Here is a 23248-nt window from a genome sequence, read left to right as displayed (position 1 = left end):
TCCAGAGGGGCCTTGTCTGTAGAAAACATCCTTCCTTCAGTACCTGAGTGTGTCCCCTGGTACCGATGTGAGTCTTTCAGCTCATGCTTCGGAGGGTCCTTGGGGTGTTTTCTGGTCCCAGGTGTGTTTCTGTGGAATGCTTTTCCCAGGTGGGGTTTGTCAGGGCTCACTATGTGAAGACAAATGTACTAGAGGAGATGATGCATCACTCAGGATTGTGGGGGTTAATAAAAGCAGGAAGCAGGGAAGTTTACAAGAAGGTCACCGGTAATATCTTACTCCTACACAAATGCATTTGTGAGATATATATTCTGACACCATGATGAATCGGAAATGAAGAGTGGGAGTACACAGAATACAGCCAAGGAAATTGTCAGAGCCACTCATGATATATCTGAGGTTTTTAAAGGTAATTGAAAGTTTCTTTGCACATGTGTCCATTCTAGTCTGCAGCAGGAGTGGGAGGAGAGCAAATCTACTACCAGAGTCGTCACTTAGGAGACAAATTCAGTGAAAACTGGCATCACGGGCCTGTTAAGCAAGGTGAGTTTTGCTAGTTTTAGCTGCAATACTGCAGGAGGTCTTGGGTGGGCAAAGCATGTGAAAGTCTCATGCCTCAAAGTCTTAAGGCAATGAACTGCACTTTGTTGATAGATTCCCTTTGTCTGAATTTTAGCGTTGATATCAGTGAAAAGCTTTTGGTAATTATCTCTGGATAAATTATTAAATGTACACCTTCATAAAATCTTACCTTTTGCAGAGCAGTTCATAAATAGAGTTGCCCCAAACTCTCAGCTCTCTAGCTTGCTGTGACTTAAAACCCCATGGTATTTAAAGACAGGCTGCATGGTCTGTTCTGAAAGTCTGACCCACTAGGTATGCAAGATGGAGTTTCCAAAGGAAGAGCCTAAAGTCAGAACCTTTTTTAAAATGTGGAGCAATGCATGTGTTTGCACATGATCTCTGCTGCACAAATAACAAACAATGGGTAATGTTCTTTTTGTCATTGTCTATGAACTTTAAGCAAATCACATCAACACATCTGTGTGAAATTTCACCCCATCCACCTTTATGTGACAGCTTTACTTTGTTTCCGGGGACACTTTCTTTTCAAATGCCAGAATATTTTATCTGTTGTTAATCTGCACAGATTTGAGGATTTTATTCCACTTCCTTCTCTCATGACTCCCCAGCTGAATATCATTTTTGAAACTGGCAGTCTTCATTTACAAAAGTTTCCTTTCCTCCTGAATATTACCCTCACCCCAAACCCTCATTGAAACACAGTTCTGAATCCATTCATCAACATTTTTGTCTACTAGATCCTGCAGTTATTGACTTTACCTCTCCCATTCCAGGGAATTTTAAACCTGTGGTGATGGGGTGTCATGTTATTTGGTCATTGTAACAACACTGTTCTGTCAAATACAAAAAAAAGAAGAAAAAAAGTCTTGAATTTTCTAGGATCTCTGGATATTTGTGGTATGCCGGAAGGGAAATCACAAGTAACCCCAACAGCAGAGATGCCAACTTACGTGAACACCCAGCATATAAATATAGAAGCTCTATTGGCACTTCAGGCAGATGCTGAAAGTACCTTCAGTGGAACAGTAGACGATACCAAAGAGAGCAGCCCAGGAAAGGATCTGTTTGACATGAGTGAGTACCCTTCCTATTCACTCCCTTTCTAACAAATGACCCAATATGTTTATGCATTAGTTCTGTATAAAAATAATTATAAAATTATCCAAATTTTAATATTCCTGGTGGAGTTAGGGTGAATTTAAAATTCGTGGTGGTTTCATATCAGACTGAGTTAAAGTAAGGGTGGCTGAAGATTTGAAGCTAGTTTGTATTATATCAGGAGGCTTGTCATGCAGGAAAGCAAAGGAGTGAATAGCTGAAGAATTAGCTCCAGCTTGTCTTGTGAATATGTTACTAGGAAGTCAATGCATACTACAAAAACTTTGTGCAACAAGGAAGCTGGGAGGGAAATTGAAAGGCTGAGTTATTCTTTGCTTTGGATAGGCTTACTATCCTATCTAGCCATCTGTTTTAACTTTGAAGTCTACTTTTCCAAAATTAGAAACACAGCCATAGCTGTAAAACAATGGTTTAAGCATCAGTCATAATTTGATGTTGGTGCTACCAATACACATTGTTTTCAGCTTTGAAGAGATACTTAACAGGAAATATGGGGAAAGCAGTTTGATGGACAGAAAATTTTCATTGTTTTTCTACTCTTCCTACCTCCAATCAATTGCTGACATGATTTATTTAATGCAGTTCACATAATTAAAAGTGAGACAAAGTACTTGGTGCCTACATGTTATTTGTAAAAGAACGTATCTACATTTCTGTTATCTCAGTATGCATAAAACTGTCTTCCTGGCATGTTTTTGCTGAGATATTGCTCTATCTCCACAGCTTAGGGAGATTTTGGATTGAAAGAAAGGGGGAGGGAAGAAAGTTGAGAGAATGTCTATCTGTGAATATAGATCTGAAATCAGAAAAGTCTGCTGTCTGAAGTCAGGGATGTTAACCTTGATTTCTAACATGGCATGCCCTTAAAACATGCACAAACTTACTCCTATTTTATACACATCCTTTTCCTAAAAATAGGGAAAATTGATTTCTCATCTTCCAGCCTTCATTAATCTTTATTAACCATTGGATCATTGAGGAAAAGTAGTATTAGAAAACATGTCAACTAGCCCTAAGTTAGTGGTTTGTCAAGTTAAACATGTGTTGGGCTTAGTGCAGACTACAATGCAGTGAAGACATATATAAGCTGTTTTTGAGAATTAGCTGAAGCATCAATAAACTGAGACAGCACACTATTTAGCCTGTTTCTCTGAGCTAAATTAACCTCTCTGTGGCCACACGCAAACATGGCTATGTACTCCTCGCAACCGGGCTGTCTATTTAGAGCTGGTGTATTGCTTCACGGTACTGCTTTGCGGATGTCCTTTTCATAAGTCTAGTGGACACAGAACAATATCTCTTTTTAATATGCATTAGTTGGCCAGATGAAGGACTTGCAAGGGAAAATAGCTTCCGATAGGTCAGTACAGCGTATAATGAAGCACGCACTGACCTATTTACTATTTCTGTAAGACTGCTGGGATCTGTAATGACACATCTTTCCATTCCACTCTACAGAAAGTAAGATTGAGTTCAGAATTTAGCTGAGATTTAAAAGATGCTTCCACGAGGCTGATTTCAGCTAGGTAAATCACGTTAAAGATGTTAGCCTGTGTCTATGTTGCAAAGTCTTCTTCTGAGGTGGAGGCTAGGGGTAGGCTGAGTGGTGAGGGTGGCTGATCCATTCTAGACATACCCTTGGGCTGGAGACTCAGTAATGGATAATTTTTAAGTGAATATGTTGTTTGAAGAGAGACCAGATATGAGTATAATGGCACTGGGTACCCATATTATGCAATTTATTTGAAATAAAACTGCCTGGCGTACCTGGCAAGACAAAAGGAGAACTCTGCCCGGTACCAGGGCATATAAATGCAACTATTGACAATAGCCATTACTGAAATAAAATCATTACCTTTCAAAAGCTCCTGCCAAGGTTTGCTCTGATTTTTATCAGCATCTTTCTGTGCATAGTATACATCTTTAACACATTACACTCCTCGGTCTTAATATAATCCATAAATCAGTAGGCTTAGCAGTACATCTTTCCTCAGTTTTTACATAAAGGTAAAGGGAAGTGGCTATAACACAAAATAAATCCAGTTGAAAATGACTGGAATATCACCATTTTGTAACATGATTTACCTCTGAATGATCTTGCCCTTGTTTCTATTTCCATAACCAGAACCATTTGAAGATGCCCTCAAGAACCAAATGTCTGAGGCTGCACTGAGGAAATCCACCCCCACGGGATGCACCAGTCCTCTTTTATCCAGAGCAGCTGACTGGACTGTAGCTGAAGATCTGAGTACAGAGCCATGGTATCAAGGAGAGATGAGCAGGAAAGAAGCAGAACAGCTGTTAAAGAAATGTGGAGACTTCCTTGTGAGGAAGAGTACCACGAACCCCGGCTCCTATGTGCTGACAGGCATGCACAATGGACAAGCCAAGCATCTTCTTTTAGTGGACCCAGAAGGAACTGTAAGTGCTGACTCCTCTGTAATACAGGAGGTTTCTGACTCTACACATTTTCTCTAAATGCGTTTAAGCTTGTTTACAGCTTATTCACAACTCATCATAAGTACAGCCTCATATCTCTGATAAGCCATCACACCTCTCCCTAATGCCTAGCAGAAGACCCACTGCATGATTTCTGCACACTGCAGGGAGCCTTAGGGACCTGATTCCCCAGCAAGGTCAAGCTTTGGCCACTGCAATACAGTCTGAGTCACAAGTACAGCTAAGCCACTTCTTTAGCCTTCCTGCTGGTGACTGTGCAAGCTTGGCCCACCTGCGTGCTGGCAATTTCCACATGACATCTCTATCAGACAGGATACACACCAGGCCCTCTGTGTTTTCCTGCACGTAAGCCCAGGAGAGAACTGGGGTAAACCTGCTCCATCTCTTTGCCGCACAGGGACTCCCTTAGCTGGCAGAAGGACCCTCCCAACAGCAGGATGGTCAGGTCAAAGGAGCTCCAGTTTTCTGTAGCTGTCCGGTCCAGCTCCTGGGAGACTAAGTCTTGTCTGGGAGAATGAAAGCGTTGCCATGCATTTTATTCTTGGCTCCTGGTAGCTGAGAGTGGGCAAATCCTTTTCCTCTGTAGAGGACAACTTTAGATGACAAGCCCCAAAGCGAATGAGAAACTCCTGTAAAGGAGTTGGCCTGTTGGCATCTGTTTTGGCTGAGAAACCTGCACCAGAATTGTGTTGGTCCTGCAGAGTGTGTAACACTGCAGTGAGGGATGCCTGTGGTACTTGTTGTAATTACATTTGCCACATGAGGCCAATCAAAGAATGGTTTTGCACTTTTTAGGTGCCAACTGCCTAGTTCTGGGCTTGATGGGGACACCAGCCTTGGGAATTAGCCTTACGCCTCTTGAGGGGCAGCCTCCTTTACTAAACTTTTGCCAGCAGTTCTGTGACTCCTGCAGCAGGGCCACCTCATTCTCCTTTCAACGTAAACCCACAAATAGCTGTTACAGGCTACTGCAAGGAAAATGCTGCTGTGTGACGTGGCAAGTGCAAGGATGCTATGTCTCACTGGGCACTCTGCTGCTCTGCTGACTGGCATGCATGATTCCTGGCATGATTCCTGGGACATTTTCCTTCTGCAAAAGACAGAGCCCCTCCCATCTTTTCTGCACTGGCTCTGAGAGCCGCACTAATTTGCTGACCTCCTTGTGTAGGTACCTGCTTGTTCTCTACACCTATCCTTTCCCTCCGCCCACTTGTGATGTGCCATCATGGCCCAAAGGGCTCTGAAACTCCTCACTCAGGAGGCACCGCTTGGGAACAACAGCTTTTCTGTGGCTGTATTTAGGTTAGCTGTGCTGTCTATATGATTTGTGGGATCTTGACACAGCTCCTGAGCAGCCCTATTTGCGACTTGTCAGAGCAGAGGATCATCAATAAAATGCCAGTGTGTGGCCAGCTGCAGCTGCATGCCAGCAGCCTGCATTTCTTCCGCGTGGCCTCAGCGTGATTATTTGTTAAAACTGATTCGCACAAAGGCTGCCTGAAAATTCATTTCACACACAAATTACCCAGTGACACATTATAGCTCTTAAGGGTGTGTTTTCAGAGCAGTTAACTGTTTGGTTGCTTCTGCTCTTGTCGCAACAACAACAGCAGCAAAAGATGTCTAGTTCAGGTAAGGGAAGCTTAAAATGGGAGACTTTTGCTGGATTTAGAATTAAGGCTTGAACTCTGGTGATGGCAGAAAAATCTCAGTCAAGTTGAATGGACTGAAGATGTGTTAATATGAATATAAATAAGGAAAGTTACTGCTGTTGTAAAGGTATCTTTTCATTTTGAAAATATAGCTTTGAATAATTACAGAAAGTGATGTTTCAAAGTGGTATGGTTCAGAAACTGGGAAAGTCTGTTGGTTTTCTTCAGTGACACAGCCACATGCGGACCAAGCAGATAGCATAATTTCCTATTAAAGTTGTTTGTTTGGTTTTTTACCCTGTGACATCCTGTGCTATGTTTCTAGCAGTTTTACCAGAACTTAATGATGAAGACTGAAATATTTCAAGTGAGGTGCCCACCACAGCATAAGCTGGCTTTGGAACGTTTTAACAAAAGCTCTTCTCTTTTTCTGAGAAAAGTTCAAGGAAAATAGATGGCATGCCTCACTTTAGAGCAGTGCTCACAGGCTTTTGCTTGAGGCAGTGTAGAGCCATCCCAGTATGACATTCTCTTGAAAGGACCTCTGCTCAGCCTATGGAAGCTGTATGCCTAACTCATTCTAAACATAGGAAGGAAATGTTTTGTGAAGATGTGGTTAAATAATTAAAGATTGTTTTGTAATACAGATTAGTTTTTGGCCTGTCCTGATAATTTTGACTGTTTTACCTTGCAATATCAGTTTCCTCTTATCATGGGTGTAATAATTTACTTAGCAGGATGCTGGTGCAGAGGGCGGGTAAATGGGCTAGAAAAATGACATTCCCTGCCCTGAAGTGTTTGAGTTTCAACAGCACAGGGGTGTACCATGAAGCAAGGAGGAAAACCCAAACCAAGTGCATGTGGTGGCTGGATCACTTTCAGGGGAGGGAATTTTCCAGCACCTGAGGGTCTTTGTTAAGGAAAGCACAAAGACGCTGAGGTGCATGGAGAAGAGTTGGGTTCTGGCATCTCTGGAGGGATAGCTCTTCCTAATGAAAAAGGTGAAAACACTTAAAAGAAGCAGGTGCTCTCCTGAAGAAGAAAATTTGATCTAAAAATCTGACTTACAGTGAAACAAAATGTTGTACAGAAAGTTTTCAAGCAGACCTATTCAGAAAGAGTAATAGCAGTAGACCAGCCCATAGGTAGCATGCAAAATATTTGTTTGGCTAGAATAGAGTGAGTAAGAGACAAAACAGAAGCAAAACTCCAGAAATGCCAAATTTCCAGTGATTTTGATGGCAGAGGGATGAGTCTCTAAGACATGATTAATTGCATCATTTTATTCTAAGAGAATTTTAGTGCAAAGTTAAGGGAAAAAGTATTTTGCTCCTTAATCTATCTTCTTACATCCTTTTTTTGAAGGTTCGTACAAAAGATCGTGTCTTTGACAGCATAAGTCATCTCATCAATCATCATCTCGAGAATAATTTGCCAATAGTTTCTTCTGGGAGTGAACTCTGCCTGCAGCAGCCTGCTGAGAGGAAACACTGACTCCAGATAACTATTTCAGTTTTTGTAATTTGCAAGCTATAACTGGTAGAAATTGCAGATCTGAAAAAACATGTACATTTAAAAAAAAAAGCATATTCACATATATTTCATCAGTATGTTCTCTTTAGGTTTAAGAAGGCCCATTTCACATGGTACACTTGAAAATTATCAGTGCTTTATCTAGACATGAAGTCACAGCAGAAGGTTTTCTTAAAAAGTAATTTCAATAAAATTGTTCAGATACTCTAATGTGAATATTGATAGTGTATATATACACATTATGTATATAAATACAATATATATTTATATTTTTCAAGTCAGTCTGTTGACGGTATAGAACTATCTTCTGTGCCATGTGTTTTTACCAGAAGAAAAAAAGTCAATTGCAATTGTTCAGATAAGTAGAATTCAGCAGTCTCAATTTCTTGAAAAAATTAATATTGAGAATCTTATTTCTGATTTTTACCTAAGAAGCACAACTATGGGGATTACAGGTGGATTATGCTGGTTAATGATGAAAGGAGTCTGAATTCAGCAACCAGTATTCCAACTTGGAAATTTAGCATAAAATGATTTTTAAAAGCGTTATTCATTGTCACTGATATCAAAAGCATTTTATCTTTCTGATGTCAACTTTGAATTCTTATATGATGCTACTCAAAACATTTGTATCTTGCTTTAAGAATGATTTGGTGTGATCTCTCTGTGTACGAGGTGTATGCATTTGATTTTTCTAACGATAATAGAACAATATTCTATAACTTTAATTTATTAATTTGAGTGCTAAGGTTATTTATAAGTAGTTCTCTGCTTATGGTGAAGATGTAGGTGTCCTTGACTACCAGTCTCTAATAAGATGTTATATACCGATTAGGCAAGTTCAATTAACTTGTGTTTAATAGGTTTACTACAAGATGTACGTGGTTATTCAAAGACATATCTGAAAAATCTTTTCTTCTTATAGACAGTGAAAACTATCATGACTCAGTGGTCAGCTTTGCAAATGATGCCATTTGCATTTACCTACCAAAGCATAACTTCACTTTGGCCTTCAGCAAGTGATAGGTATTGCAAATATCCTGCTTTTCTCTAAATATCAACTTGAAAAATACACATACACTAAAGCTGCATTTCTAGCAGAAATGTCCTTGATTCTTGGTACTGGGAAATGTTTTAAGGAAGGTTTGTACTGTTCAAATGTAAGCACTATATGGAGTTATTTTCCTATTTTATGAAGCTTATCAAGAGCCAAATTCAATTGACACAGTTCCTGTAAAAGCAAAGTTTGTGCCAGAGTCAGGATTTAGCCTTCAGCATTCCAAGGTCTTCTCTAGCACCAGTATCTCAAATCACATCTTCAGACTTGATTCATAAAGACCAAGACTCAGCAGGATAAGCCTAGGTTAAGCACCTGCCTACCCTGAAGTAGTCAATACTTAAATCTCCTTAAAATTGGATTTGGTTTTAAGAATTTGCTAAGTTTAAAAATTTGTCAAACTACAACCAAACTTAGATTCACTTAGAATACATTCAGGTAGGATCATGATATTAAAATTCTGAAATAATTTTCTTGTACTTTCTGCTTTGAAACATGGTGAAGTTGAAACTTGGGAAGTTTGGTTTTGGTTGATCTCAAGAATGAAAATGATTGAGGCACTTAAGACTAATCATGTGATCCATGCAATAAAAATACATTTGATTCTGTAATCAAGGCGTTCAGAAGCCAAACTAAGACATTAGTGAACCAAATGCTTGTGATTAATTTTATTGCAGGTAGTTAGTAGTTGATATTTCTAGGTCTGGGTGGGAGCTGAGAGCAAAGGAAAGAAATTCAATCCTGCATTGCAACCCAAATTAGTATGGCACAGAGGTCAGTGGAATTTTTAAAATTTGGATTGTCCTTTTACCAGGTTGGAAATTGCAAGGGGACATGAGGAGATGTTACACCCCAAAGCAGTATCCATCAAAATTATTTTATTTAGCATCATCCATGTCACACCATATTCCAGTTTGAAGTACCTCAGTTGCCACCTTTTTAGTCATATATCACACTTGTCATTCCATGCTCCCACCTCCCTGTAGCCATGTCTTGGAAAGTTTTTATTGTGATGTCACTAAGTATAAAAGGCGGCTTCTTTTGTACTTTAAATGTTGTATTTCACTTCAGTAAGAGCGAGGTGCCTAACCCCCTTAGGTGCCTTCAAAAATTCCACCTGCTTCCTGTGTCTGTTTTAGATTCCTAAATACCCTGTCAGTGGATGTCTGGAAAAATGTCACATGATATGGCTATATGAATGAAGGCTCTAAACATACACTGAAATAAGCATCTAAAATTTTTTATCATTGTCTTAGCTGTAGCTTTAACAACTTAGCAGCAGCTTAGCTGCATGTTTTGAGAATTGAAGCAGGTGGCAAGGAGACACAGAATGAAACAGCTTGACAGAACTATTAAATTGCCCAGACTACATTTCACAAACTCTGCCTCCAGAAAAATGTGGCTATTTTAAGCTGTTCTGTCAGCACAGCCGATTTGCCCAGCTCAGCATGCCCATTGATGATGCGAAGGTTACACGCAGCTTGATCAGATGCAGTTTGGTCCTAGGTAGCGGTAGTGCCTTTGGGCTGCAGCAGTGCCCTGCTGTCGCAATGGGCCAGCAGATCCTGTCTGGCCAGGTGTGGTAATCCAGAGGCTTTTCTAAGTCACTGGGAACCAAATGATCTCAAAGCTGTCCAAGAGGGAAGGGCATGTCAGCCAATCAAGGCTCCTTTTGCAGATCCTGTCATTGCTTTTTGTCACTGTTGCTCTGGTAGATTTGGCTTTCCCCTATGTCAAAGTGGTATAAAAACTGTACAGCCGTTTGGATAGCAGTTCCAAACCTGTTGTCATTACAGTCAAAAACCATTTTACACTGAGCTCAACAAGAGCTAACTGAACCTGCTAGAGAGGCAGGACTCATTTCTGTGAGGAGTCAACACTGCCAGCAATTTAAGAGATGTAGAAGTTACGAGATGGTCTCAAATGCTGTGTGATTGGCTGAAAACCAGACAGCTGACAGCATAATAATTTGAGCCTTTTAATGTTTGCCTTTGGTTTTGTCCCCCCTCATCTTTTGTTTTTATTCTCTTTTATGCAATCCCAAGGGCTAGACACTTGCTAGTGGTAATTCAGTACCTGAATTATCAGAGTTCAAGAACTGGGATTTTACTGAAGTAACAAATTTGCTATATTCAATGGAAATCACTAATATTAGATGGTATTTCAGTATCCTTTGATATTTTCCCAGAAGATAGCTGAGAAGTCAAAACTGAAACTCTAAATGTCCTGCAAGACTTTCTACATTGATTTTGAGTCCTATCTAGTTTTGATTCCAATTGTGTTGCAACTATGTGAACTATGGGCAATGCAAATGCATTCAATTTCTTTAAACAGCAAACTTTCAAACATGAATCAAATGCTTCTGATTAATTTTATTGCAGATCTAGTGTAATTGTTAAGATAATAAAATTTTCCAGTGAGGCTGGCAGTGGTAGACTGGACATTGAGGTACAATCATGTTCCCAGACTTTCAGTTATTTCAGATGCTTCAGAAGCAATGAAACTTCAAAAGTAGAAAATGTGATTTGAAAACTGGATTACCTTCTGATTTCAGTGGGGGTTTGCTGAGAGTGAGGACTCCCAGGTTCCCTTCCCTAATGCAAGAAGAGGATGTTCAAATTGGCCATGCCTGGATGGAGACCATAGGAGAAGATGCAATTTCCGTGGCTTACTGCCTGCCACCCTGCCCAGGGCTTTGCACACCCAGTGGGGATAGAGGGTTGTACAGTGCCTTCCCCCCACTTCACATCCTACAGGGTTCACAATGGGAGGCAACGCCAGTTCTGCCAGAAACCTCCCTGCTGCACATATTCAATAAAAGCTTGAACAAAGGACATAGTCCTGGGACCAGGATTTGAGTGCAAAATGTGCACTGTCACTGGAAGAAAATGTTTACTAACAAACCATCTGGTAAATGTTACCTGCCAGCACTAAATTTTCTATATCCTGGGTTCATTCTTTTTCTCCTCTGCGGAATAATATGCTCACTTCTTATCATCATGGTCCCCAGGCATCATGTTGTGCAGTAAGATGAGGAGAATTCAAAAAAATCTATACCACAGTGCAATTGCTGCTGGCACATCAAGTGCCAGATGCCAGCTACAATGTATTCATAATAGAATGGATGCATATTTAGATATTTGTGAGTAGCAAGTGCTCCATTTGAAAACTAGCAGAGTTTTGCATCCTCCAGGAAATTTGCAGCTCTAAAGGGGAAATTTGGAATTTGTGAATGGTCCGACAAAAGGTTACAAATCTTGCTTTCAAGCCTTTGTTCTCAGCATCCAATGTCTATCTGAAGTAAGTGATAGAACCAAGAATTTATATTAAGAAGTAAACCATATTTGCATAAACAAAGTCTAAGCTGAAGCAACAGACACAGTTCCCTTTTTGTCTTCCAGACATTTCCAAAATGTGTCTGCATAAAATCCAGCTTCAGATTTACCTTGGTGTACTGTCAAAAATATGTTCATTTGCATAGTCTTTTTGCCTGAACCTAGACTTGCACTCTCCACAAATCTATGCTTGCTCAAAGCTGTCAGGATGTGGGCAAATTGCCACTAAAGGCTCTGTGCTCAGCTGTACTTACTCACCCACACAGTGTCCGTGGACCTTGCTCACATCTGCATTGGATGCAGCTGGAATGAGGGCAGGCCTGTGGAAAAGGTAACAGGGACATACAATTTGCATGCAGTTAACCAGAGGCTTGGATAGGAAGTGAAAAGCTGTCTTGAGAGATAAAACCCCAGGGATAAGAGATGTGAAGCCTGGAAACACAAGGCAATAGGCATATAAGCCACTAATGAGACCAGAGAGCTGTTGCCAAATTATAAACATGCTAATTGGTTAACAGAGTTAAAGCAGAATCTCTGGGGAGAGGAACTGCAAAATACTTAGGCAATGCCTACTGCTCATCTCTTTTTGAGACATTTATGTTCATAAGTCCTGATCTGTTTCTCTGCATACTCCAACATAAGCATCTTGTATGGCTTCCACTGAGAAAAAGCAGGGCTTTTTTTTTTTTTGTCTCAGTATGGGGGATAAGATTTCAGAGCTACACATTTCTAGCAAAAGTACTATATAAAGAGTGTTTAAACCTTGTTTGACAAGAGAACAGGCCATGGAAACCAAAGGAAGAAAGAAACTGAAGCTGGGTGACTCATTCTGCCACCCCACTTTGTGGGAGACAGCACGGATGACTCAGAAAAGGAAGGTAGCCAGAGATTTTGAGATTAAGATGCAGATTGACATTTTATGTAGCTATCATGAAGGTCAAATAACATACAGGTCAAACGACAGCTTTTTTCCAGCAGTCCTCCTTTTTCTTCCGTGAGGCAAAACCCACCAAACACAGCCAGGCAGACATCCATTCAAAATAAGGGAAATTTTTTATTAAATGAAGAATGTAAAGATTATAATTGATATATATTTGTGTCCTTTGTGGCTGGATTGGTGTCATAACTGCTTCTCAGTAAAGTCCTGCAGAGTTAAGCCTCGAAAGAAGCCAGATTTCTGCTTTTGAGGTAAATGTTTTTCTTTGCATTGTGTGGGCAGCAACAACAAAACAAAAAAGTGACTGTTTTGATGTAAAAGGGAGTTTGACTGTACATTTGTTATTTATTATTACTTTTAGAAACATTTTTAACTGAGAATTGCAGGAAAAAATAATGTATGTGGAAATACTGTGATCATTTATATTCCCAACCACTTTTGTGAATCTCAAGTTTTTGCCTGTCTGCTGATTGTGGTATTCTGGTTATAGGGGCAAATTTTGTCTCTGAGGAAGTCCTTGAGCAACAGAATTTGGAATATAAGTGTCATGCAACTGCTTTCTGATTATTCAGTTTGTATATGATTAACCAAAGTAATAAAATAATGAGCACTACTGTCAGATCAAAATGCATGTAAAATGGGCTTGAGTCTGTTCTCCTATGCCCAGGTTCCCTAATGGCCAATTTGGTTTTTTGTTTTGTTTAGTTTTGTTTTATTTATTTATATGCCTATTTTGTAGCAGAATAAATGAAATCCAACAGGGTTTACCTGGATATTGAATATTAGTAAGTCAATGAACTACTGATCTCAGTAGAAAGAGGGATGAAAAATGTCAGAGGACCAAATGGCACATGAGGAGTTTGACCTCAGTTACACTGACTTTACAGGAGAGGAGCTGCACTTGCTTTGACAGAGGCAATACTGGTTTCTGCAAGTTAATTTTCCACAAATACCATTTTCACAATGCAAGTAGTCGCTTGTACAGGCCCTCTTTCTGGGCCAGATGATGGCCTCTCCTGAAATGGTAGCTTTCCCGCTTGGCACGCTGAATAGGTGAGGGTAGCCAAGGGTAGTCCACTCCACGGTCTTTCTATGGAGAGTGACTGCAAGGACAAAGTCCATGCAAGACCAGTTATTTAGTGTTCTGTGGAGAGGAGGAAGGCTCCACATCAGAAGGAAGGTTAGCTGGGCTGATGTTCCGCAAATCCTCTTCCTCCATCACCCAAGCACCTCCTTGCAAAGACCCTTACTCTTATGCACTTGAAGAAAAGCTGAGCCTGTGGATGCCCTGGGAAGTTACGCTGCTCTTGGGGAGAAAAAATAGACCTGAAGGTAGGATGGGCACCAGCATGGGCACCAGCACGCCTCTGCACACCTCTGCACGGTGCCTCCAGCCCACTTCATGAAGGAGGACACAGGGCTGCAGCAAGCCTCATGGCTCAATGGTGGGCAGGTAGAAACCCCTGATCACTCCTGCCATGCCTACTCCCCATGAGTTTCGCCATGAGAAGAGGGTGTCCCCAGACCTGGGGCGGCTGTGGTGTCCACAGCTCCCAGCAAAGTCAAGTGCCTGAGCTGTGCCCTTGGTTGTGATGGTGGGTTAAATGGCACTACCCAGGGTGGACGCCAGCACATCTCTGCTCAACAGTGGCGGACTGGCTGCTCCCAGGACCCCAGCATTTTGGCACCTGGCATTTTACACATAGGTGTGTTTTCCGTTTCCTTACTAGAGCAGTTGGAAAGGACAAACCTTGTCGGGAGTGTGGCACTCTAATTACAGTCACTCCTTGTAAAATGTCCCTTTCCACGGGAGCAGCCATGCGTGGTGCTGCCAGAGCAGACAGCCCTCTGAGCAGGTGAGCCAAGGGACTGCCTCTGCTCCCAGGAAAGCAGAGACAAAGCCCCCCTCCAGCTCCAGGGATAGTGGGGGCTGCAGAGCATTCCCGCAGGTACTGCTTTCAGGCACGACACCCAGAGTTTAAATGCATGTTTTCTGTAGAAGGCCAAAACTTTTTTTACAATTTTTTGAAAAATGACTGCTACACAACTACTTCAGTTCAAAGGTTTGAGATTTAATTAAAAGTTTTCAAAATGTTTATGGTACCTAACGAGTTGAAAATACTCTGTAAGACTGTTGGCAATAAAAGACTCTTGGAAAGCATCTTGTGAAAGCTTTTTTTAATCCTTAGGTGGTTTGATTTGCATTTCTTTTGTAATCCAGAACTAAAATAAATATTCCAATTCATGAAATAATATGAATGAAATGTTAGTCTCCTTTGTAGCTTTTGCTTCATGTAAAACTAATCGGGAAAAGAAGACCTGTTTCAGTTTCTTGTATGCTCAAATCAGCCTAGATGATAAAAAGCTTGGATTCTGGGATGCGTTTTAAGGAATTTTCTAATATTTTAGGGTGAAAGAAACTATTCTCCACCTTTTTCCAAGTTCAAGGATAGGACATCCTCCCAGTTGTTTGTGGTCCACTGCTGTTAAGCCCTTGACTTGTCCTACTTTAAAATTTTGCTCTGAAATCTTCCAGAATCTGTGCTTTGCCTAATACGTCCCAGTGGGACGTACTCACTGAAGACTGTATCCCCAACAGTTTTTTTCTCTTCAATCTTAAGTACTTTGTAAATTATATTATCAGTGTTTCATGTGAACCCATGAATCTTAGGAGCCTGCTTCAAGAACAGCAGGGTAATGAACTAACAAAATATCCCCACAGCTCCAAAATAAGAGAAGGAAATCAAAGTAGAGTGAAAGGTTTTTGTACTGACACACAATCACATGGCCTCCAACAATGGAGCTGCTTGCGTTACTTGTACCTTGCATCAACTCTGACAATAACTAAGACAGGAATCCAGATGCTAAAACTCACTTTTATGTGCATGTTCTTGGACTTTGGCTATCAAAAATACTCATTTTTTTTTTTCATCTAAATAGTGGGAAACACGTAACATCCCTGACATGAGAGTCGGTGTGGAGTCAGCCACAATGTCTTCTCACACTGCTGCGCCTTTCTGCTCTACAATAGCAAGGAATGCTGCCACGTGCCACCACCTCATGAACTAACACTTAGAAGTATACAAGTATTTTAGCTGGCAGTTTTCAAAGACACAACGTCAGCGGAGAACTTCCACACTGAAAATACAGCCAAATAGCACTGTAAGATCTAAAAAACTAAGCAAGCCATGGCAATGCAATGTCACCAGTTCTATTTGTCACAAAGCTACAGAGGTGCTGACCCAGCCTGCATCTGCAGTTCATATAGTTATATCATGCTTAGCTTAGTTTAGCTTTTCTTCTCCTCTAAGTGCACTGTTTTTCAACATTTTTGGTAGAAAATATTTTGTATTTACTACTCTTTCACAGTTATTTCATTCAAATACAGTTTTTCTTTGTTCTTATACTTTTCTAAGAGCACAAAAAATTTACAAGCAGACTGTTAACTTGTAAAAGATAATCAGAATGCAAACCTCTACATTTTAAAGGTTTTTGCTACACACATTACACAACTTACACACTGTACATACTTGGGAAGAGTCTAATGATGCTGCTTTAAATGATTAAGACCGGAGTAAAGCTAAGGATTAGCTCTTTCAGGCTGTGTATTTAAAAAGCCTCAACTACGTCTGATTGTGCATAAGGCAAGGTATGGTTTGAGATATTAAACACAAACCTTTGAAAGAGTCCAATAAAGTTATATGCTTACATTCTTATTGAAAGACAATGGGAATCAGTCTCAGAATTTCCCGTCAACCTCCACCGAGGCCTCCAGCTGTGAAGTACTATTGATGGAAGTACCACAGGCCACTTCCATGGGGACTTGAAACCAGATGTTCATGAATTCTTAACTGCTCTAGGTCTCAGGGAATCCCTTTGATGCTGAACACCATCCTGTACTAAGGCTGGTAAGGGAGTGATGAACCATGAAATTGTTTTCATACAGGTTTCTCTGGAACAGCCTCTCAAAAGAGTAAGTCTGGGGCTCCAGGTCTTCCAAACTAAACAGGCTTTCACTCCAGATCCAAGGCAGGGTCAGGTATAAATGGAGATATGCTCTTCAGCCATGATCCTGTTGTACCGCATCTTCCCTCTAGTATCTGCAAAAGTGCCCAAAGATGGTAGAAGCGTAGGGTCCCGTTGCCAGAAAATGGGATCTTGTCCCACTGGCTGAACTTCTTCCCAGGGAGAACTTCTAACACAATTGCATGCTGTGGTAGTGCCTGGAGAGAAAAGAAGGAACTCCACAGGGACCTGCTGTGGTTCACTGCTTTCTGAAATGACACGTCTCTTTCTCTCTCAGAACTGAAGAATCTCAGCTTACGTAGTGCATTCACAGCGTACACAGGTTTACATAGGTTTGACATACATTTTTAAATACATTGGAAATAGTAAGTAAAAAAATGTGCACTGAAACAGTATATACACTTGAGACATGTGTATTGTTGGGTCACATTTTAACTACTTTAAATAGCAAACATATATAGCCTCTCTCAATGGTTATTTACTACTGCTTGTTTAAAATAAGTTGTGAAATGCCACAGTGACAACTGTCATGTTGTCCTTCACTAAACATGAAAAGTTTGAATAACAGTGGAAAAAATAAAAATACTGCATTGATATGACATGTTAAATTTCCTGTCAGTTAAAAGCTACTACTTCATATACTTTCAAATATCCCCATTGAAACACATCTATTTGTATAATTTGTCACCTTACACTGTATACTGCAATACAATGTTTAGCATATTGTAAACTTTTACCAAACAACGACTTTTTAATAAGGAATTGTACAAATATACAGCTATTTATACCACATACATATAAGGCCATTAACGTAAGAGCAAGATACATATACAGAACTATAATCACCAACATATATAATGAGCTTTTCTCCCAGTCGGTAATAATTGCGCTCATTTTCAGATCATCAGTGTTTAGTGAATGCTGAAGTTTCTAATAGGTTTTACTGAGGCAAGATCAGACCAAATGCAGCCTCATCATGCGATGGCATTGCGGTGCACAGTGTCATTAGATGTGCATGGACTCTGTCCTAGCTGTTGGGTAGCATGAAAGGTTTTTTTTCTGAATCAGGCATGTTACTGAATGAACACCCAAGGCAAATGATTGTTGATAAATAAATCCTCAAAGTTAAATAAGTGGTTAGTGTTTTCCTCTGTGACTTAAGCCACAGAACGGTACTTGTCTTGAGGAGTCCTTTACTTACAGAAGTTTCCATTGTGACACTCAGGGATACAGGAGGGAACATTCATCGGTGGGAAATCTTCCTTTGGCTTCTGGGTATTGCTGCTGCTGGATTTACTTCGACTGTGATCTGGTGTGGGCTGAATAGGCAAAGATCTGGCCACCCTGGATTTCACCAGGCAGCCACAAACAAGGCGAAAGAAAGCCCGACGCATTTCCTTACTGGCCAGGGTGTAGATGATGGGGTTCATTGCAGAATTGATGACAGCCAGAGCAATAAACCAGTTGGCTTTGTACAAGACAGAGCACTCCTTGACTCTGCAGGCCACATCGATGAGGAACAGGATGAACAGCGGAGACCAACAGGCAATGAAGACACTAACAACAATCACAACAGTCCTAAGAAGTGCCATGGACCGCTCCGAATTATTGTGGTTAGTGACATTACGACTGCTGGACTTTACCAGGATGTAGATACGGGCATAAAGGATGACAATTGCAACCAAAATGGCTATGAAGATGCTAATGCAAAATACCACATACTTCTTGGAGTACAGAGGCAAAATTGTCGAGCAATCTGGTAAGTTGTTTATACAGTTCCAGCCAAGGATGGGCAAGGCACCCAAAGAAATTGAAATAAGCCAGCATGTACCAATGAGAAGGAACACTCTGTATTTTTTATTCGCATCGTAAGGCCTCATTTTAATCATGGTCAAATGCCGCTCAATAGCTATTGCTAGTAAGCTGAAAGTGGAGGCTCCCAGGGCAACAAACATGCTGCCTTCCCTAATGAACCAGATTGTGGAGGACAAGCTCAGAGTTTTCTTCCCAGACATAAGAATGTTTACTTTGTAAACAATCCCGGCTAAAAGATCACAGAGAGCTAGATTGCCAATAAAAAAGTACATACGGTTGTGAAATTTATTGTTTTTCCATATGGCAATCAACACCATCAAGTTTTCCAGGACTATGAAACTACAGAGGATCAGAAATGCAACAGTGGGCAGGTCTATGTTGTCAGTTGCCTTTTCCCTTAAAATGAGCTTTCCTGTGTAATTATAATGTAGTACGATCACAGAGTCCACCTCTTCATTTCCTTGAGGGCCGACAAGAGCATCAGGCGGCATGGTAACTGCTGCCATCATTTGTTCGTCAATGCTGGAGTTTTCTTTTTCAGTATGACGAGAATTTAGTTCCGATAATTTTCCACAAGAGGGTGATCACGCCACGCTCCTCCAAGGACTCCTCTGGGCAGGCAGTCTGTATCCCCAGCTCCAGCACGCCTCGCATATTAATTCGGGAGAGTGGCTTGCAAACCAGGCTCTGAAAATAAAATCCACAAATGCAACATAAATCTCACTGTCTTCCCATGTCACTCACGGCCTGCATGGGTGCTCAAACTGCAACATACACCCCGGAGCCGACAGGGACGCCGACTACGATGAGGCACCAAGGTCTGGCATTGCTGCGTGCTTACCAAGGTAGCGGTGGGTAAGCCGCTGGTGATGCTACGCACAGATGCAGCTCTGCTGCGGAAATACAAGGGCAATGTGGAGAACTGCTCATAGGTATTTCCCAATGCAAAATTTCCATGCTGAAAAACATGCAGAGGAGCCGGGAGAAGGATTAGCTAATGGTCCCCGCAAGCCCCAGTGTGCACAGCAACCGGCTCACTCCTTCTCAGAAGGACCTTTGTGGCACTACCAAAACACCACCCAACCATCGCTGCTAAGCAGCAGCGGGGCGAACTCACTGCTTTCTAAGTTCATCCCTGTTCCCCATGCAGACCTAAGGTAGCTGGTTCCATCTGAACCAAATTTGTAAAGATTTAACTTTTTTTCTGGGAAAGGTAAGAAAATAAAAAGTTGTGCTGGATAGGAGGACGTTTTCCATTGGCCCAAAATTAAATAGCTTAGTTCAGGGAAATCTTTAAGAACTAGAGCTCCCCACCTTACCATTTATTTACTCGAGGGTCACGAGCATTTCCCAAACACTTGAACAACACTTTCAAAGGATGAGTACCAAGGGAAGGGGGATGGAGCTAGGTGATATTCAAGGTCCCTCCCAGCCCAAACCATTCTACGATTCTATATACAGTTTTTGTAAGATCACAAAAACGTGAGCCACTGCTCTTCTAGCACTATGTTTTGGGCACTTGAAAAGTTGGAGATGTATTTTCAAGTGCCTTGCTGAAGAAGGGAGGAGCAAACCACATCCCAGATGAATGTAAAGGGATTTATAGGATGACCTACACCCTGTTCTCCCACCCTCCCTTTTCCTGGGCTCCCTCCTTCAGAAAAGAAGTAATCTGACAAAAGCCTACAGTGAACTGACTTGAATTCTTTAGTACATTCAGGATGTTTTAAAATTATTTTCTGAGAAGATAATTTACTATTTACCCGTTATTATTTCCCTACGCTAGTTCTTAGGACCAAATTACTGTGGCGAAGAGACCCACTGGGAGAGACGTATTAACCAAGAAACACAGTTGTCTTTTTCACTCTGAAGATGACAGCAACCACCTCATTCATTTCCCAGGAGCAGAACTGGGCCCTCGAGTTGTTGACCTCTTTTCTGAAGGATGGTAACAGTGAAGCTCTTCAACAGGACAGCTCCACCTCAGCTAAGGTTCAACCTAATTGTGATTCAGTTACAGTCTGCACACTGTTACCACATAAACTATCACAGTCTTTCATTGTATTGGCTTATAACAGAATGCCACTGTGTCCATATGAATTGCAAGTGCTTTCCACTGTAAAATAAACAATTACATTTGACTAGAAAAGTATTTGTTAATGCTGGCTCAACTGGCAATACTCACCAGACTGGCTGATGCCTGCCTGAGAGAATGATATTCATGTCATTTAAGAGCACCACATGCAACAAAATAAATTTTTCTGCAAGTCTTTTCCAAGCAGAGTTATCATACTGGTCTATCAAAGGACAAATACATTTCTTTCTGTGAAGAAAATCATATGCCAGACTTAGGACTTTATCAGCCACAACTCAGCAGCTGTAAACTGTCACGACTCTACTAAAGGTAATGGTACTGTACCAGTTCCCCTGGCTGAAGGCATGGACAATGCACTCAATCAGCAGAAACCATTCAGAGTCTCTTCCATTGTTCGTAATTACTTCTTCTCTCAAAATTATTACAGCAAACTTAGCATCCCAAAAGTAAATCTTTGCTTCTGACAGGCTAGTGGCAAGACAATGGGGGCTGTAACATTATTATTTGCCAAGGCTCTCAGGGAATGAGTATCATGCACAAGTCACTTGAAAGTTAATATGAATAATAATGTAATAAATTAGAATTTATTCTCTTCTGGCAGCAATATTTCCAGGTAATATCTTTCAGCCATACTACTTTTTTGTCTTCCTCCTGCTTTGTAGACAGTAACTCAGAAAGCACATTCATTTTTTAACAGTTAGAAAAATTAAAGTTGGTTGTATATTATAATAACAAGACAGCAGCAGCCAGGCCCAGGATATCTGTGTCACTGCTTCCTGACAGCTCTGCAACTTACTCCTCAAAATATCTTTGTCCCAGTCGCATAGAGAGGACTAGCTGCTAGATGCAAAATATGGACCTCAGCTCAAGATACTAAAAAAAGGACCTGAAGAGCCTGTCTGTGGCATGTTGTGTGTTGAGCATTGCCTTGGTTAGGTACCTCAATACCCCAAGCTCTTGATACAATTGGAGATCAGTTTTATTCCCTCTAAAGCAAACTGGAGGATCCCCATCGCTGCACCATCAGGTGCCACTAGAAAGATAAACCTGTTGGCAGTGCAGGGGCAATCCGGCTCCACTTCCTCACAGATCTGATGGCCAAAAGAGTGTTTGCTAAATTACTCAAATGAGGGCAGTGGTACAATGTCAAGAACCACAGTAATGTGGAGGCCAATTCAGCCACCCCCATCAGCTCTTTGGCTGGTCCTCCATGCTCCAAGGATGGAGGGAACACTTGGGGTCAGCAACCAGCACCATGATTTCCCCCTCCTGGGTAATCTCCCTGCCCACCACCATGCTTTGGGGGTTCCACAGCGGTTAGTGTGGTCTCCCACTGAGGTCAAGAATCCTAGTAGTGTGCAGCACCCCTCCAAGTCGGAGCAGGGGCTCTCCACCATGGCTCACATCCCTACGGTCTACCAAGGTCCATATAGTCCCTGTGCCACACATGCCATGAAAAGGGCAATGCGGTGTGGTAAGCCACGACCCCTTGATCTGCCATATGGCAAGGCACACCTCCACTGCCCTCTCCAGCAGTACAGGTAGAGACTCAGGGCCGTACCTCTCACCAGCTCCTCACAGATAACGCTCTGGGTAAGGCAGTTGGAGTCAACCTGCAGTTTTCCTCTGGGAATATGTAACTCCCGCTGCCAGGAGGCAGTGGGGAACTTGTGACAATGGAGATGCCAAAGCCCTCCAGCAACCCTCCCCAGTACATGTCCGCTCTCAGGTCCCAGTGGGTGCTCTGGTAAGAGTCCCATGGAGAGCTGAGGGCTTTTACCCTCTCATGAGTCACTGGGTACTTTACAGCTGGAAGAATAAGAAACTTCTGTTTTCAAAGCAGTGAGCCAATCTGCTCTCAATTTTCATGACATCCTGAAGTCAAAGCAACAAGTGAGAATAAAGCACAACTGAGAACAGGACTTAGCTTTCCACTACCTGCTTTTTCCTACACAAGAACATACAATGCTATGCGTGCAGTACGCTCACTGTAATTCAGCTAGAATCGTATTTTCCTGTCTTCCAAATATCCACAAACAGACTTGACCAAAGAGACAGGACGGACATCTCTTTACCACCACCACCACCCCCCCCACACATTGCAGTTCTCCCTTCTCATCCACACACAGCCATACGCTTTGGCTGCCAATGACAATTTTTAAAATGGCAAAGGGAATGACAAGAATGCGTATCTGAAGCCAAACTTTCATATATTTTATTTGTTTGTAAAGCCTTTCCAGATGAAAAGTAATCACGTGTAATTTATCAGGCACACCCTGGTAGTGTTAAACTTAAGAACAGAAAAGGCTTTTGAGAACAGCAGCACATTTCAATACACATTTCCAGTCTGAAATTAAGCTGTGCTAGATGCAAATGAAGTTTAGACAACAAACATCTGCTGCAGAACAATGTCTTGGACAACTAAAATAAACTCTAGAAAGATTTTTTTGGAAGTGAATGTGCTGGCAGCTTACAGCCTCAGAAAAGCCTTTAATAAATGGTTATTTTTCTTGGCTTCTGGATTTTAGACATCAGTTTGTATTCTGTAATTCTGAGTAGCACACAAGCGTATCTCACACAGGAGCTCCCGCCTGGTTTAATTCCCGCACGTTAAAGGAAGGCACAGTTACTTCT

At 41.4% G+C, this 23248-nt stretch overlaps 2 protein-coding genes across 2 annotated transcripts in view; one reads left to right on the top strand and one right to left on the bottom strand.

Moving 5' to 3' along the window:
• The window catches only part of SHC3 (SHC (Src homology 2 domain containing) transforming protein 3), a 58314-nt gene extending 51004 nt beyond the window's left edge, over nucleotides 1-7310 (top strand). The window contains exons 9-12 of the mRNA XM_009696606.1: nucleotides 447-543; nucleotides 1465-1659; nucleotides 3830-4125; nucleotides 7182-7310. Of these exons, the coding sequence (XP_009694908.1) occupies nucleotides 447-543; nucleotides 1465-1659; nucleotides 3830-4125; nucleotides 7182-7310 (717 nt within the window). The remainder of the gene's footprint in view (nucleotides 1-446; nucleotides 544-1464; nucleotides 1660-3829; nucleotides 4126-7181) is intronic.
• A 10587-nt stretch (nucleotides 7311-17897) lies between these two features.
• S1PR3 (sphingosine-1-phosphate receptor 3) lies at nucleotides 17898-19028 on the bottom strand. The gene has a single exon (XM_009696607.1). The coding sequence runs from the start codon at nucleotides 19026-19028 to the stop codon at nucleotides 17898-17900; it is 1131 nt and encodes a 376-aa protein (XP_009694909.1).
• Between the last annotated feature and the right edge of the window lie 4220 nt (nucleotides 19029-23248).

This window comes from Cariama cristata, unplaced genomic scaffold (genome assembly GCF_000690535.1).
Source record: "Cariama cristata isolate BGI_N322 unplaced genomic scaffold, ASM69053v1 scaffold24733, whole genome shotgun sequence".
Taxonomy (NCBI): domain Eukaryota; kingdom Metazoa; phylum Chordata; class Aves; order Cariamiformes; family Cariamidae; genus Cariama; species Cariama cristata.
This window is presented reverse-complemented; position numbering and strand designations above follow the sequence as displayed.

Excerpts from the sequence above, each read along its gene's own strand:
- S1PR3 (XM_009696607.1), bottom strand. The coding sequence starts at position 19,028 with ATGATGGCAGCAGTTACCATGCCGCCTGATGCTCTTGTCGGCCCTCAA.